Here is a 19,383-nt window from a genome sequence, read left to right as displayed (position 1 = left end):
TCTAAACATGCATTTTTTAAACATAGTTTTGGAAACACAACTATCTATAATGTTTGGGAGTGGATTAGAAATGGTTATGGTATATAATCCAACTTAAAATTTGGGTGTATTGTATTTTTCCGAGTGAGTATGTATTTTGGAAAAAAATTAATGTACCCTCATTATTAAAATGCGATCATCTTCTATTTATTAGCATTTAATTTTTTTTAAATACTGTAGTTCTTCAAATTTAAGATGCATTCAAAATTTATTAGATAATTCCTGAAAAAAATAAAAATATCCAATAGAAATATTAAAATACTGTGTAATTTATTTATTATAAATTATGATAAGTCATATAAGTATTTTGTATATATCAGTATTTTTCATTAATTTCATCCTATTTTGAAAAATAAATATAAAAAGTTAAATAGTAGCTACTTACAACAATTTATTGAATAATCCAAATATGCAGTAAAACACCTAAATCGAGAGCAGTTAACATTATATTTTGTATTACTGTACTTCTAATGTAATGTAGTTAGCTATGTACGTATTTATCTTTGTAAGTATGGCATTTTATCATTAATCACAGTAATCTTTTGTGACTGAACAGTGTGTCATTATCTTTCTATGTTGTTGTCGTCAGTTTCATCTGAGTCGGATTCATTTGCGTCACTGTGGTTCCAAACCACATCATCTTCAGAACATCCAATGCATTTGACAAGCAACACTTCAAGAATAATTTACTCCAGGAATTATACCTCCAGAACTTCAAGAATAACTTACTCCAGGTGTTATACCTCCAGGAATGACAAATAAATCATATTTTTCATTTGTCAATTTTGTTTTAATGTTGTCAGACAAATGACCATGAAAAGCATCCAGCACTAATATTCTGTTTCTTTTCAGAAGTACACCTGGTCTATGCTTCCCATACACATCCTAACCAATCTTGCATTAGATTGCTCGTCATCCAGGTGTTCTATTGAGCTCGAATAATTACACCATCACAGAAACTTTCTTTTGGCATAGTTTTCGTGTTCAGAATTACATACAGCAATACTTTATTTCCATCGGCAGTAGCATTCAATATAACAGTTACTCTTACTTTCTCATATCTATTTGTTTTTACCGTAATTTGTTTTTGTTCCTTCTCACTTATGGTGTAATTTGGTGCCGAATCAAAGAACACAGCAACTTCATCAGCATGACTAAGACAGTATTTTTTCTTTAATCATAGATTGATTATGTAATATTGATGTTGCCCTAATTTATGCTTGTAATCATGGCAAATGGAGGTTCTGTGATGCAATGACAGACATTGGCTTTTCATAAATTTCTGACATCATCCATAGCTAGCTTTAAATTGAAGACCATTATTCCTGGAAAATTCTCTGACCTTTAACATCAGTCCATCTTTTGCTACTGGAAAGTAGCAGAGCAACTCTGCAGAGCTCTGCTCTGCAGAGCTCCTTTAAATAGGCCAAAACAGCAGCATCAATTTCTGGATATTTTCCGTGTTTTGGTCCTGAAAAAGATTTCTTCGTTTGTTTACACGCAAATAATTTCTGTTTCGTACTGTACCACTGATGCACATTTGCTTCGTTTATCGAGAACTGTTTACTGGCGGCACGATTTCCGATCTGTTTAGTACATAAAATCCCCTTGTGTTTTAACATGATGAACTTTAACGATTTTCCATGATGATAAAATGGTTAGAAAAACACAACAAATTGGTAGAACGAAACGGTTATAACAGACCAATCTACAACTACAGTAGTATACTGTTCAACATCGAATGGAGGTTAGACGGGAAACATGAAGCAACTTTTGACATCATGCATAGAGCACATGCACAAATTCCAGAGTGATGACTCATCACTAAATTATGATATCAACAGTGATGAAGCTGTTGAGATATAAAACTCTTTGAGATGAGTCGTCTTTCTAAAAATTTGTGTACATTCTATACACAATGACAAATGTTCCCTCTCGTTTCCTGTCAGGTCTCCATTCAATGTTGAACAGGCATACGAATTCAAAAACTTCAGCGTTACACCTATTAACAATGTGTTTATGTCAAATGGCATTAGTCCTCCAATTGAAGACACCTTGAATTTAAAATGCACCTCACATTTTGACCCTTTAATCTGTAAAAAAAAGGTGCTTCTTAAATTCATAGCAATACAATATATGAAATTAATAAGCACAGAATAATAATAATTTAATTAGTTCATAAATACTACTGAATTTATTACAGTTAGTACGTTTTGCATTTTAGATCTTTTGTAATCCAGTTCTTCTTTTATGAAACATATTCCTATAACAATAAGTTAAGAGAGGTCAGGTTTCTTTTATATATATCATTTATCACTCTGTTGATTACTATATATCTTTCATGTCTTTACGTCAGCTTCTTCTTCCATGTAAATTTCTTTTATTGTCATATTTGTTATCACTACATGTTCTATTACTGTAAAAACAATTTAGGATTGTTCAGATTTTCATATTCTGAACAAGATTCATCTATTTTTATAAAATTATTAATATCATATATCTCTGTTAGACATTTTAACTATTATACATTTCTTTTATCTTAATTTTAAATTTCATCATTTGTATTTTCATTTTTACTATGAGATTCCTCTGCTGATTCAAGTTTATTCCAACTTTAGACAGTTTTTTCTGATGACTTTTTATATTTTGGAGATATTAAAAGTAAGCAATAGCAGACAAAAAAAATCTTAAATATAGAATATCTGTGTTGATTCCTATGTGGTATTAAACCATGTTACAGAACTGACTACCTTATTATATTGGTAACATCTCAATCCTCATTCATATAAGTAGATCATATTTTGAGATATTTTAACATATCTTTTTCAGGTGATGAATTACAGAATATAGTACATTACTGATAATTTACTGAATTTCATTTTTAATTAAATTATGAGTTAATTTTTTTTTTATTAAATAATTAAATTAGACTAGTACTATATATTAACCTTTTCCCATGATACTGTTATATTTACAGTTGACAGTTGAAAATTTTTTATCAATATTTTTTTGATTATCAGGAAGACTTTAAGATCTTAGAAAATTAATAATATAAAAATATTTAAATAAAATAAATGAAAATTATAAACAGTAAAATAGAGAAGTGCAGCAGAACAACATATAAAAACCTTAACATTCTGTACAAACTTATTAGGACACATTTAAAAAAGGGGTCCTTGCAAAACTAACAACTCTACTATAGCTTAAAAATTAAAACAACATTCATATGGATGTATGTAGTCAATTCTTAGCAATAATGTACAAAGTACCTTTTTAAGTAAATTAACTCTATGTAGCAGCTGTTCTATTATATTAAATCTAATATCAATAGCGATACGTAACATTGAAATAAAATACAGTGCAGAGTACAGTACATATATAATACAATATGGTCCAGAAAGGTGATCATACATTTCTAATACAATTTAAATGAATCATCAGTAAAAGTCTAACGCTTTTCTTAATAGAATAAAGATTCTCATTGAACACATCTACTCCAGTTTCATTAATTAAATTAAGGCTATTTACACCTCTAGCTATCTTGAGACAGTACACTAGGTTGACAATATTTGAATAATTTATGCCTTCTATTATAAATGTATGAAATTGTGATACCTATACTAGAAATATTAACATTGATAAGTCCATGCGTTGCGTTATAAATGAAAATAATCTTCTGTATATTTCTCCTAGATTCTAATGAAGTATTGCCCAGATTACATTCAACTTTATAATATGTTTGGTATGCACTCAGCCCTCTATGGCATAATTTCCAAAGGATTTTTCTCCGTACAGCCTCTACCTTCAAACTAATAATCTCTTTGTCACAATCCCAAAACAGAGTACATTATTCCAAGACCGATCTGACAAGTACTTGGTAGAGGAACTTGATAGTATTAATTTGCTTGAAGCACCTAGACACCTGAAAAAGCAGCCCAAGATTCCTTCATGCTTTTAATGTGATGATATGTACATATTGTATAGAAAGTAATTTAGCATCAAAGGTAATGCTTAAATCACAAATTGTCTGTACAGGACATTCTACTTGGGATCCTATTCTATATTTGTACTTCACCAGTAATGTCTTCCTAGTATAGATCTTAAGAGTCTTATCAAGATTAAGAGGCATTTCATTCTCAATTGACCATTTGTGTATCTTATAGACATCCTCTTGAAGGTTTGAATTTCTTTAAAAGAGTTCACTTTGTCACATATTTTGACATCAAATTTGATTAACTTTGAATTTATATCTTTCCTGATGTCATTAATAAACATGATAAATAGAAGTGGACCTAAATTCAGTCACTGATCTGCACTAACATTTGGCCCATTTGTTGCTCTAAATTAAAGATAGGCTGAACTTAGAAACTATTAAACAAGCATGTTGTTTTAATGATGACATTATTCTCCTATTTCAATTGAGCTGGTAGTTTTTAACATCTTTAATTGCATCCGCTTTGATATTAAGATGTAATTGCCTGGTATTGGAAATTGGTGTACGATCACCTTTAAGGATTTGTGAGCATTCATATCAAATGTATTTACTAACTCCATTAACCATCAAAAACCCAAAATTTCCATTGGCAATATCCACCCACTAAATGAAATAATGCCCTGCACAGGCTATTACATGGGAGTTGTTTTTGTTTACCATAAAAACCTTAAGCACATTTACAACACTTGACTGTAGAAGGAGTCATCCTATCTACAAATAAACTATCTTAACCTTACTGTAACTAAATTCAACACTTTGTGTACCTTCAGTTATGTCTATCTGTTCAATATAGAAATAAAAAAAATGATAAAATAGCTCAACCTGTGGCCTCAGTTTAGTAGGAAAGTGGATCACTTCCCTGATCTGCATCAGACCACAAAAAAGTTTTATCATATGACCCACCTAACAGGACAGATGTTAAGGTGAAAATTAAAACCAGCAGGAAAGGTGAAAATATCCAAAATGTATTAGGGAAGAACTGGTAAAACCCTATGAAATGTTGGTCTTTTTAGCCATCCTGTGGAAAAAACCAATAAGTTAATCTTACTAGCAAAACCACAGCATGTTGCTAGGCCCCAGACCAGCTGGACAGTACACAAGTTTACTACCCAACGATGAAGTAGAACACACATACTGTTAGATGTTAAATGGCCTAAAGACTGAAGATGTCCAGAATCAATAGGAAAGTAAGAATATAGCTGAAAAGTCAACCTAGCTATCTTAAGAGATGGTATTATTATTAACACTTCTAAACCAGTTTCTTGGGAACAACTCTGTAGAAAACAGTCTTTGTTTGTGGACAGACTGTCAGTAATAATAATAATAATAATATTAAATGTAAAATATTTAAAATGAAGGATGTCAATAAAAAGCAAGTCTTGGAATTCTGACAGTGTAATAAAATTGTATAATTTAAAAAAAATTATTTAAGATAAAAGGTGTTCCAAAAAATATAAAAAGTCCTTGAATATGAAATATATTTAACCTCTTAGTGGTTCTTTATTTTGAAAAAGAAAATCATTATGCCCTTTTGTTTTTACTAAACCTTTGTTATTTTGCCCATTTTTTTTTTTAGTTATTTTTTATTTATGCAATGAAATATGACAAAATTTAAGAACCTATTTATGCATTTTTCTTATCATGCAATGTATGTGTCTCTCCTTCGTTTTTAAGGGCAACGGGTGCCGAGGTGCTCTCCAACCACGTGAACTTGAACATTATTTGTTTCGGTTCCACCTGGCAGCTGATGAGCTGTGTGTCTGCGGGGAGGTCCACAGTCAAACAAGCATATGATGTTTGACTGCCCAGTTCTTGTGGGGGGGGGGGGTGCCAGAACTCAGGCCACCCTGAAACTTAGAGGTCAAGGGGAAAATTGGCCAATCATAAGCGGCAAGCCAATGTGGCGTGAGCCGCATTGTCGGACCGTCTGGATGTTCCTTGATGTCGTTGCTTTGTTCAACTGGCATCAGTAGTTTATTTAAGGAAAAGATTCTTACCTCACTGCTGTGGGAAGCTACCCGAGAGTTATGGCTGGCCATCAGCCAATTAAAGCTCCAAGCGCTTAAATATTGGTGGACTGGTACTTGCTGGCATTCAGCGACCTAGGCGTGGCAGCGAATTGCTGTCTTGATGTGATAAATTTAATTTATTGAATGTCATATATATTTTGGTAGTTGATGGGGTGCGCCTATCCATTTTAGTAAATATATGACAAGTGAGCTGTGGGACACGAAGCAAGTGGTGTGTGGCACCATGCTTAGTTCGCTCACACAATTAGGTTAGCTCTAGGAGCTAGTTAGGACACTGGTTGCTAAACTGATTTGAGGCTCAGTAGCCGTTTATGGCACAGACATTCAGTCTTATGCTTTAGGGTGACCGAATGGGGTGGTGGCAGGAGAAATGCTATGCAAATCAAATCATGCAGTGTAAAAAGTAATATTTAAATATACAATTATATCACTACCATTTACACGTCATGAAGAGGCCATTTTGTACTAATAAATATCACTTAGAGTACCTAATTGTCATATCAATAATGTTGTAAAACACTAGTAAGTAATTCAAATAATAACACAAAGATTGTTTACTCACATAAAAAATTACTAAAGTTAAGTTATTATAAACAACTCTTGTTTTTCTTACTTTTGTACAGTCACATCCACAGACACAAATAGTTGAAAATAAAAATATGACTGAAAATTACATGAAAATAATAGTAAAATTATGAAAACGATAAAAGAAAACAATAAATAATACAAAGAAATAATAAAACTAACACATATGCAACTTAAGGAAAAATAAAAAAAAAAAAAAAAAAAATGTATGGTAATAGCTGTTCAGAAGGTTACACAAAACAAGACATATAGAATAGAGAACCGATATTCTACTATCGCTTCAGCATTAAATTAGAGTAAAAATGGAACTAGACTCGCACACATTGTAGTAACTCATCAAAAAAGCAGAATAAAACAGGCCAATTCATAATGACAAATTATTTTGTCAAAGGCACTTTTCAGCAAAAAAGTGGATGAAGAGTTATTTCAAGGGCAATTTTTATGAAGGTAGTTAATAACGAGCTACAAAAATCGGTAATGAGTTAAAAAATACATTTTTTAAATTTTAGGTCAGAATTTCCTTTGGTGTGGTGAATCTTGTAACGTGGAACCATACTAAGAAGGAAACTTCAAATTTTGACCAAGAAAAACATGTTTGATGTTGAAAGAATGTTGAGATTTATCTATCAAAATATATTTAAAACTGTGTACTGTACACATTGATTTTTTTGTGATGTAAACTCTTTCCTGCTCATTAAGTACCAGTTATTAAAACTACATGACATAATATTTAATTAAAACTTGATATGTGAATTTCACTTTATGAATTGTTTTGTCATGCCTACTTGACTTAACAGCTATGTATAATAGGATTCATTTAACAGTGTTTAAATAATTCCTTTTCCTAAGTATTAAATGTTTGAAATTATTCATTTTCTTCTATACACTCCTTCATAGTGAAGGCTGTGTGACAGTGAGTGATTATGTGTGTTATCAGTAATGTAGTTATCTAAAATTGTGTACTTTAAACAATGTTGATCGTAAATATTATGCTGACAATATTATGACTGTAAAAGCCATTCTTGTTTGTGCACACTGATTCTAATGGTGAAATGTGTGGATCTGATTTTATAATATTTAGTTTAGGTTTATGTGTATATTTAATTATAATGATGATTATTTATCACAAAAGTAATGATATATGTATATTCATTTTCTATAGCTTGTTCAATGTCAGGGTGTATATGTATGTATAAATATATCTGCATATATATACATCTTGTGGAAAAACTTAAGGTAAGTTAACTATGCCAAGTTAATACATTTTTTACCTTTGATTATTTATATGAAAATTTGTAGTTGAACTTACAAAGTTTGAGTAGGAAGGTGCTGATGTTACTTTTTTGACATCTGGATAAGAGGATAAATGAATCATATGAGATCCTGTTTCAATTAAAAAAAAAAAAAAGAAAAAAGTTTGCTAATGTATATAATAGTTTAGTTTAGTTAAGTCAGCAACAATAACATTTTGATTTTATGGCTCTAAAAGTTTTGTTTGTTGCTTGTAATTGCTCTATGTAACTTCTTTTGTTGTATCATTAAATTCTAACCATATTGTTCCAGTGTGCCTGTTTTCACTGGCGCTTTGATAACTGTTGTTAAGCTGTGAGTCTAACTTATCTAGAGATGTGGGTAATGATGGTACTTAGCATTCTTTGTATACCTCCTGAAGAAAGAGTTGCGTGACTTAAGATGATATAGTGATCTAGATAGTCAACTGTAGAGCATCTGCTCATAGGGTTTACTATGATCAGCAGCAACGGATGTTTTGTTAAATTTTTATAAATCAATGGATAGTGTGAAATTTTGTTGAAAACGTCAACGGAACCTTAATTTAATTAAGGAAATAGCTAGTTTCATATCATGTCTAGAGGGGTTAGTGTGTTTTATAAGTTAATGTGTTTTCCTTGAATAATAAGGGTCTTAAACTTTTACATGGGAATCGGTACAGATGTTAACTTTAATGGCAGTGGGCTTTTGGTTGATTTTTGTCAAATATATTTCATAACATTAAAAAACAAGAGTGTAGATGCACTTTCAAATGATATCTAATTAAAGGGTATTTATCATAATCTTAATAAGAACAGAAGGGCTAGTTACTCTACATTTGTAGAGTAGCTAGTAAGTGACATTCTATAAGGTTAAATTGTGCTATTCAATTTCTTGGATCTTCAATTAAATCTAGTCATTTGAGAGAAAAGTAATTATTAATTATGTTAAAAACTGTGAATGTATGAGTAAATTAGTTTTTGAATTATGTACAGTAATAAATAAGTTAAATTAAAATGATAAATTAGACCCATAAACTAAATATAAGTCAAACTACTAATATATTATACATGAGACTCGATGATAAATTTTGTACATGTATGTGTAGCATAGGAATGAAAAGAGATATTGGAATGAAATTTTTTTTGTCTTCATCACTTGATTGGTTTCATGCAGCTCTCCAAGGTTCCCTATCTAGTGCCAGTCGTTATATTTCAGTAAACCCCCTACATCCCTAAAAATTTGTTTTACATATTCCAAACATTGCCTACCTGCAAAATTTTTCCTGTCTACATGCCCCTCCAATATTAAAGCGATTATTCCAGGATGCCTTAATATGTGGCCTATAAGTCTGTCTCTTCTTTTAACTATATTTTTCCGAATGGTTCTCTCTTCATCAGTTTGCCACAATAACTCTTCATTTGTCACTTTATCCAACCATCTGATTTTTAACATTCTCCTATAACATCACACTTTAAAACCTTTCAATCTTTTCTTCTCAGGGACTCCAATCGTTCAAGTTTCACTTCCATATAAAGCTATACTCCAAACACATACTTTCAAAAATGTTTTTCTGACATTTAAATTAATTTTTGATATAAGCAAATTATATTTCTGACTGAAAGCTCATTTCACCTGTGCTATGCAGCATTTTATATCGCTTATTGTACTGTTGCTCCGGATCTAAATTGTTCTTTAACATCATTAACTACTAGTTCTATGTAAAGATTAAAAAGTAATGGGGATAGGGAACATCCTTTTCAGACTCCCTGTTTTATTACGGCTTCTTTCTTATTTTTTTCAATTATTACTGTTGCTGTTTGGTTCCTGTAAACGTTAGCAATTGTTCTTCTATCTCTATACTTGAACCCTATATTTTTTAAAATGCTGAAAATTTTATTCCCATCTACATTATCAAATGCCTTTTTTGAGTCTATAAATGCCAAGTATGTTGGTTTGTTTTTCTTTAATCTTCCTTCTACTATTATTCTGATTGCTAAAATTGCTTCCCTTGTCCGTATACTTTTCCTGAAACCAAATCGATCTTCTCCTAACACTTCTTCCACTCTCCTCTCAATTCTTCTGTACAGAATTCTAGTTAAGATTTTTGATGCACGAGTAGTTAAGTTAATTGTCCTATATCCTTCACATTTATCTGCTCCTGCTTTATTAGGTACCATGACAATAACACTCTTTTTGAAGTCTAACTGAACTTCCCCTTTTTCGTAAATATTACACCCCAGTTTGTATAATCTATCTATCGCTTCCTCGCCCCAGGTGAGCTGTATTTCTGCAGGTATCCCATCTATCCCAGGAGCCTTTCTGCCAATCAAATCTTTTAATGCTCTCTTAAATTCAGATCTCACTATTGTATCTCCCCTTTCATCCTCTTCTTCTTCCTCTATAACACCAGTTTTTAATTCATTTTCTCCATATAAATCATCAATATATTCCACCCATCTATCAACCTTTTCTTTTGTATTATAAATTGGTGTACCATCTTTGTTTAGCACTTTATTAGATTTTAGTTTATGTACCACAAAATTCTCCTTAACTTTCCTGTATGATCCGTCTGTTTTACCAATGATCATTTCTCTGTCCACTTCTGATCACTCTCTTTAATCCACTATTCTTTCACTAATTTGCACTCCTGTTTATAGTGTTTCTTAATTTTCGATAGTTCGTTTAACCTGTTCATGATTAGCATTCTTATACTTTCTATTTTCATCCATCAGCTCCAATATATCCTTTGCTATCCAGGGTTTTCTACCAGTTCTCTTTGTTCCACCTACATTCACTTCTGCTAATTTACAAATTTTCTTTTTAACATTCTCCCATTCTTCTTCTATATTTTCTACCTTACCTTTTTTACTCGAACCTCTTGCGATGTTCTCCTCAAAAATCTTCTTTACCTCCTTTTCCTCAAGCTTCTCTAAATTCTACTTATTCACCTGACACTTTTTCTTCTTGCTTTTAAACTCCAATCTACATTTCATTATCACTAAATTATGTTCGCTATTAATGTCTGCTCCAGGGTAAGCTTTGCAGTTGACGAGTTGATTTGTAAATTTTTGTTTTACCATGATATAATCTATCTGACAACTTGCACTATCACCTGGATTCTTCCATGTGTATATTCTTCTATTATGATTTTTAGACTTGGAATGAAATAAAAAATTAATAAAAGTACAATACCTTAGCTACAAAATGCAGTATTTATTTTTCAATATAATGTTCGTTTACACTTATACACTTTTCCCAACGTGTGACAAGTTTTTGCATTCCGTCTCTGAAACTTTCTGGTGGTCTTTCTTGGATCCAAGTGGCCACAGCTTTCTTCACCTCATCGTCGGTGGTGTATAGTTCCCTCTTGAGATGAAAGAAGAAGTGGAAGTCGCATGCAGCCAAATCCGGTGAGTATGGCAGATGCGGAATAGGCTCAAACTTCAGCTTGTGGAGAGCCATCAGAGAGTTTATAAAGTATCCATTGTGCACAGATTTTATGGTAACCCAATTTCTTGATAATATAGCCTACTTGTTCTTTAGATATGCCTAACTGAATAGCACTGCTGGGTGATTCACCGGTTACTTTGAAGCAAATCATCTACCTCCTTTCGATGTTTCTTGTCAGTCACAGAAACTGGCTGTCCGCTGCGAGGTGTGTGCTCAATTATCGCTTTACCAGCTTCACAGTCACAAAATTTCAACATCTATCTATTCACAGTACTCTTGTGAACCGTTTCAATAATGTAAACTGCTTTTAAACAAAGAAAAATATTCTTAAGATTCAAGTTTTCTGCTATTAAAAATTTGATCACTGCGTGCTGTTTTAACTGTATATGACATATTGGCCGTACTTGACTCCATTTTAAGTACTACTGAAAACAATCCAGTAAATGGATTTCAGTGCATTATCGCAGGGTTGTAGAGGGGGAATTTTAGCTATTACGTGCTGCTACGCCCTACTCAATAGTACCTTTTGTGTCCGTGTAGCATGCAAGTGTGCAAAATTTATCAGCCGAGCCTTGTATATGCTCCTATAGGTGTGACAACTATTCATCCACTTATAAAAATTTAAAAAAATTGAAATGAATTGTTAATTATTTTCTTGAATATTATTAAAAAATACGTAACTTTATTATAAGTATCATTAATAATACAACCATAATAGTGATGATTTGATGATTAACTAATAATTATATAATAAGGATCCTGAATAAGATGATAAAAAATTACAATCCCATATGCATAAATTGATGGTTGTATGAGGGTGGGCTGAGAAGTTTCCAGCCTGACATAGATTGTGCCACCACAATTTAATTTGTGCCACCACTAATTTCTTACTGGCATTCTATCCTTCACTAGCTTGTATACCAAATTTGTAGATTAGTAGCTCTGTTAGTCTAGGTTTAACAGCTTATAAAAAGACACCTTTGATAATTTCTTGAAAATGGAGAAATTGGAAAAACGTATGGTTATAAAAAGGTTGAGGTCACAACTCCCAAAACGTTAGAGAAAATCCATGTAATCGTGCTGAGGGACAGCAGATTAAAAGAGCGTGAGATAGCTAAGACTGCTAAAATGTTAAATGAACATTTAGGTAATATTTTACATAATTATTTGGAGAAGCTCTGTGGAAGGTGGGTGTTGCATTTGCTAACGCTCGAACAAAAGTTGCGACAGAAAATTGTTACAACTGGGAATTTGGTGCTGTACAGGCGAAACCCCAGTGAATTTTTGTGTTAATGTATAACTGGGTGGGGCGTTGGGTACACTACACTCTTGAAAGTAAATAACAGTCAAAACAAGACTGGACTTGGTGAACCAACCCCAAAGAAGGCAAAAACAACTTTATCAACCAGTAAGGTTATGGCAACTGTTTTGTGGGATGCAAAAGGAATTATATTTATTGAAAAGGGTAAAATGATTAATGGTGAATACTATGCAAATTTATTGCAACATTTGAGTGACGAAGTAAAAAGGAAATGACCATATCTAGCGAAAAAAATTGTTTCACTATGATAATGTACAACCTCATTTGTCAATCATTGCAACGGGTAAAATCACTGAACTGAAGTTCCAAGTTCTTTCCCAACAGTCTTTTTCTCCAAATCTAGCACCCAGTGACTGCCTATTTCCTAAAAATGGCTTGCTAGAGCCAATAATTTGAGAGCAACAAGGAAGTCATTGATCCTGTAAATGGATATTTTGAGGAGCTCAACACATCACATTATAAAGTTGGTGTAACTGCTTTAGAGCACTATTATGAAAAGTATATGAAAAAATTGTATTAGCCTTTGCAGAGATTATTTTGAAAAATAAAAGCAAAACATTCGAAAAAAAACTTGTTTTCTTTATCAGGCTGGAAACTTTTCAGCCTTCCCTTATCTATACTTGCATATCTCAAGGAGTAGAAACGTTGAAATTTAAGGATTTAAAGTAAGGTAAACTGCCGACATCAAAGCTAGATTTAATAAACCTGTTCGTATAAAAAACTGATGTTAAACAACATTTGGTACAATTTCATTATATGCTGATGCAATTTATTAATGGCTAATTACTTTAGCAAAGGTTACCTTTTTTTATTAAAAAAAGGCAATGTAAAATAGTAATTTTCATTAATCATACTTATTTTAACTCTAATTGTAATATATAATATAGTGGATTAATATATTGCGTAATTAAATTTTTTGTTTAAGTGTGATTGTAACTATAACTGATATTTTTTAGATGAAAAGGATAGGTATGTAATCCTTATTACTTTCTTACTGTTATTATAAATTATGTAGAGTTACAACAGTAAAATAAATTTGATATAAGTAAAATTTTTAAAATGGTAACTGTGCATTCAGCTTAAGACCTGTTTTGTTGTAAACAAACTTGTCACAAATGTTACAGTTTATGAGGTATGATTGGACAATTTAAAACTGGACTTGTAATTTCAAATTGGTTGTGCTTACAGGCTATTGTGATAGATCTCCTTCAAAGTAGTTCCCTTCAGACTGAACACATAGACTCTAACAGCATTTCCACTTTTGGAAGCATTTCTAGAAATGTTCTTTCTTAAGGGTTTTAAGAATCCTCTCTGTATTTGCCTGGATGTCTTTAATTGAGTTGAATCGGTTCACTTTCAGCAAAAATTTCAATTTAGGAAACGGTAGAAGTCAGCAGGAGTTAAGTCAGGGGAATAGGGGGGGGGTCCCAGAAGCACAGGAATTTGGAATTTTGTCAAAAATTCCACAATTGAGAATGCGCAGTGGCCCAGTATATTGTGATGGAGGATCCAATTCTAGTCTTGCCATAGTTGGCATTTTTTTTGCATATTTTCACACAAATGCTGAAGCACACTTTTATAATATCCCTGGTTAATTGTCTGCCCTCTAGGGGCAAAATTGTGATGCGTGTACATGTAAAATCGAAGAACACCACCTGTCAAATGATTTTGTCGCACTTTTTTCAGTTGTGGTGAAATTGGTAGGACCCTTCCAGTACATTGATTGTGCCTTTGTTTCTGGGTCATACCCATAATCACATCATTCGTCACCTGTAATACCCTATTTAATAAATCTAAGTCAGTTTTGACCTGATTAATCAGTTGTAAGACACTTGAAGTCAGTGTTGTTGTTTCTGCTAGTCTGACAACAATTCGTTGACACTTGACGATGCATGTTCAAATTTTCAGTTAAAATTGACTGAACTGCATAGAAACTTAAATTCAGTTCATCAGCCATCTCCCTAATTGTGGCCAGAGTACACTAAATTGTCAACTTTCAGAATGTTTTCATTGGTTTTGAAGTGGAAGACCAGCCAGACTTGGAGTTATCTTCGACTGATTTGCAACAATCTTTGAATCTGTTGAACCAGATAAAAACATCTGACCGGCTCATACATTTATCCCTGAAAGCTGTTTTAAAAGAGTTCATATGTCTTGAAGCTAATGAGAATTTCAAAAAAAAATGACACTAACTCATTGTTTCCTTTTTTTTTATCCTTTTTACAAAATCAATAATCCATCGAGAACTAAAAATGCGTCTTCACTCACCAGGATGCCGCTCTCTACTGAACAAAGATATCACAGTGATCTTTTCAGGATGTTCAGGGATAAAACAAGCTTTCCCTTCCACACATGCGGGTAAATCTACTCTCTCCTATTGAGCAGTGGCAGCACCTGTCTTAAAACTTTCCAATCACATCTGGTATGTTATTTATCTTTGTTGTTGATTTCTTTATCTAGTAGATAAAGACTGATCATTATCATAACATTTTTGGCAGCCTTGTTGTACCAAAGCAGTTTATAATAAGATAGGTTGTTTTTAAAAGCAGTGATTTAATAAATCCATGAAAACCTTAACAACCTAATTAACCATTTTTGTTTCAGTTAAAAATCTAATAAGCAAACAATTAACAGTAAACAAAGGTTATAAAATAGAAGATAATGGTGAGTTAAACATTGAGCTAGGAGAGCCTAATATATCAAAAGTCAAAGAATTTCATTATTTAGACAGTAAAATTAGAAAGGATGGACATTTTAAAAATATGTTAAAAACAGTTTAGTACGAGTAAGGAGAGTTTTCTTGCTGAAAAGGTTTTTTGCAAGAAAGCTTTTCATTAAGTCCCAGTATGAAAAGTAGATTTTGGAATTAAAGATGCTTTAAAAATATTTATATGCAGTGCAAATACTGTGAAATTTGGATGATTTGAAAACCAGAAAGAGAAAGAACAGAGGAGTTTGATGTGGTAGGAAAATATTGAAAGTTAGGAAGAGGACTAAAGAAGAAAGAAGAAGGAGGGATGGAATAAGAACACTATGTAGTGGAAGCAAATGTAGAAGATAAAAATAACATTTAGGGAAGATGAAATAGACTGCAAAAATGCATGGGTTTTCCAGAAATTAAGTTCTATTAGGTTATTAAAAAACTACAACAAATAATGTATTGAACTTTATACTTTTATCAGATTCCAGCAGCTTAAAAGTACCTTCAACATAGTTAACTTCATTATTGAAGCTCTCATTGATGCTTGATATAAGCATTTATTCTACATATAGAAATTGGCTACTTTTATCATTATTCATTTTGTAACTTCATTTTTACATTCATCGTTGTTATCAAAATGCAAGTCATTTGTCAGTTCTTAAGGTTTAGAAGGAGGTGAAGGTTAGTAGGCACCAAGTCAGGGATACAGAGGAGGTGACCAGTTTCCATTCAAAAGAAGTAATAGGATTTTTCATAACAGCTATATAGTGTGGCCAAGCATTATTTTGTAGTAAAGCTAGTTAGGAATTATACTACACCTTTCCATGTTTTCTATATGACAAATTCATGTAGCACAGATCTTGAAATTTCAAGAAATTTTAGAGTGCATAAATTGTGAAATGTTGGTCCATATGAACTTTTATGTTAATCCTATGCACAAAGTCTTCTGTCTGGATGATTGTACATTTTTGGTGGACCACTAAAGATGGTGATTTACATCAAGTTTTATCATATGCATTCTCTTGTTCTTCATTAAACACCTAGATACATCTTTTAAACTGTGCTACCCCACGTATCAGATTTTCATAGTACACTTAATAAATGAATTTCACTAACTGCACATTCCTGATGTTAAAGAAAAAATGAATTGCAGGCCCGAATTCACAATCTGCGGGCTGTTTGGTTGACAAACTTATTAATATGCTTGAAGATGAACAAATCTTATTGTACTGGTGTCTGAATTTTCGGTTAATAAAGGAAGACTACAATTGAGGAAACCGGCAACTATGAAGGTAGGATAGCCATATCCTTAAATAGAGCTTATTTTCTGGAAAATTCTTGTAGTTGAAGACTTTGAAGAAAATTTGTTGACAGTAATAGATATTGCAGAATTAAAAGGAATGGAGAAGTAAATCAAAACGGTGTACTACCTGATGACGGAAAAAAATTAAAAATACAAATCTCAGTTTTTATTTGAATCTCACCAGTGATACTGAGGTTGAGGTCTAACTGCTGATAAAATTAACTAGATTGCAAGGTTCATAAAAATCAGTGCTTTGGATATAAGCTCTAAAAATGTACAGTTTGTCATTCGTCCAATAGTTAAAAGGTCCTGCAAAAAAGACTCATTTATTCATTGTTTTTCTAGATTGTTATTGGTTTGAGAAAATTACATTAGATTATGAATTTTGGATTTTTAAACTGAAATTGGGAAAATGTAGCTTCAAATTATATAACTAATTTAAATAGTTTTTATTTACACCTTTATATCAGTTTTTATGGAACCTATTAAACTTATGATGAAAATTGAATTGAACCAAACTGATGCTTGATTTTCATGCACATTTGCAGTGACGGATTTATCATAAAGCAAAACAAGCAGCTGCTTGAGGCTTCACTTTGACAGGGGCCTCAAAGTAAAAAAATTTGAAAAATAAAATTAAAATTAACAAATTTTGCAGCAGAAAAAAGTAGGAAGAAACTGTAAATGTACTGTACATAAAACTGTAAATAAAATAAATATTTATTTCATCTTTCTTTTATTAAGAAAAAGGAGAGAGAAGACAAAAAGTTTATCGTGGTGGGAGGGGGGCCTCAAAAATATCGATTTGCTTGGGGCCTTGTCCAAGGTAAATCCGGCACTGCACATTCGTGAAAAAAAAAAGCCAGAAGAATCAAATGTGCTATTAGTAGATGTTATTAAACAAGTTAACGTTTTTCAGATTTATTCTTATTTTTTTGTTCATTTTTTATTTTTTTTTTAGTTCTAACCATAGTTCTAATGAAAGTAGATCACCAGATGATGATGTCTTTAAAGCGTTAGCTACAGTCTACTCATCTAATCACAGAACCATGCATAAAGGTGATGGTTGTCCTGTTGAAAAATTTGAGGGTGGCATTACAAATGGAGCTAGGTGGTATGAGGTTACAGGTAAAAACATTGTATTTGTTGTATTAATTGGATGAGAATTTCTTTATAACTTATTTTATTCTTGTACTAAATCCTTTATTGGTGAGTCAGGATTTTTACGATGAAAGCAAGATAATAAATTGTGAGAATTTTTGGAAGATTATGATAAAATGATTAGCTGCTGTTAGTTATAATCAGCTTGATCTGGTGCATGAGAATAAGCAGTCAGAGTGACTAATACATTGATAATTTTATTGAATAAATCAATCAATATGTATGCTTTTTGGTAATATAAGCAATACAATCGTGATTTTATATACTCCTCGTATAATAGATTTTTGTCTTGAAGTTTCTAAGATATAGTCAATTTATTGTGTGATGTTTACTATTTTCGGTTCAGTTATTTAATATACAGGATTTAATTCACTTTACTTTTATTTTGCTAAATGGTACAATTTGTCACAAATCATAAAATTTGTAACAGGTAGACAAAACTTTTGCCAGAAAAACACAGAAATGTTAAAGGAAATAACTGTGTACTTGTGTTTGATGATTACTCTGATCCTGACAAGGCTTTTTTTTAATTTCAGCTCTTCATCTGCTGTATTGTTTATTCCTACCCTCTTTTTAAGAGTTTAGATCATCTGGTTGCAGTTAAAAACTTCTGGACTGTATCGTATTTAAATGTTTAGCTGGTAAAATTCTACCACACTCCTTGATTTAAAATCCACTATTCTTTATTTCAGAGGGAAGGTTTAGTAGTAATTAGTACTAACTAAAATGTAATTGCTTTAATTCTATTAGATTATGAAATCAAACTGAAGATATTGCTCTTTGTCTCATGTTCACATGTAAATTTATTACAGAACCTGCTGTTACTGTAATGATCAGTTAGTCATTGTCACCATCCCTACTTTTAAGTTACTTATTTTTACTGTGGCATCATTTGGTAGGTGAAGTACTGGAGTTAAATTACAGATGTTAAGAATGTTCTCTGATTTAATACTTGCTTTATTTTGAATGAACTATATCACACTTCCAGTTGCCCAGAGCCTAAAATTTTCAAAGTTGAGCCTTGAAGAGCTTTACTTGTTTACTGTTTAGTGTACAGTTAGTGAGTAATTTTGTATTTATTTTATAGTGTTTTACAATAAGAAGTGCATGATTATCATCTTTTTGTAAACAGCTGCTGGCCTAGCAGTTTGAAAGATAAGTTTTACACCTCTCTCTATCCTGCAGCATTTCTGTTTTACAACCTCTTTCCATTCTTTTCCCCCTTCTATATACACTCTTACACTCCCTTAACCATCTATCCACCACCTTCTGAGAATTTTTATTTCATGTTACTCCCTTCCCCAATTTTCTTGGCATTCCTCTTTTCATGTCATCCTTGATCCCCATTTTCTTTTGTAAGTTTTCCATCACTTTATCTCTGACCCGTTCATTTTTTTGTCCTTTCCATCCTTATAATTATATTCGAAATTCATTTTGAGGAATTTCATTACATTAAAAAAGCCATTTGACTACTCTTAATATGAGAAAATTGTATTTTAAAGTTCAAGATTTTTTTTGGACGCTGGT

At 31.9% G+C, this 19,383-nt stretch overlaps 1 protein-coding gene across 1 annotated transcript in view; it reads left to right on the top strand.

Annotated features, from left to right (window-relative positions):
* The window catches only part of svr (Carboxypeptidase D svr), a 125,262-nt gene that overhangs the window by 8,519 nt on the left and 97,360 nt on the right, over window positions 1-19,383 (top strand). Inside the window, exon 3 of the mRNA XM_075363351.1 lies at window positions 17,657-17,823. Coding sequence (XP_075219466.1) covers window positions 17,657-17,823 — 167 coding nt within the window. The remainder of the gene's footprint in view (window positions 1-17,656; window positions 17,824-19,383) is intronic.

Source organism: Lycorma delicatula, chromosome 4 (genome assembly GCF_047948215.1).
Source record: "Lycorma delicatula isolate Av1 chromosome 4, ASM4794821v1, whole genome shotgun sequence".
Classification (NCBI taxonomy): domain Eukaryota; kingdom Metazoa; phylum Arthropoda; class Insecta; order Hemiptera; family Fulgoridae; genus Lycorma; species Lycorma delicatula.
The sequence above is the reverse complement of the archived record's forward strand: the minus strand, read 5'-3'. Positions and strand labels throughout refer to the sequence as shown.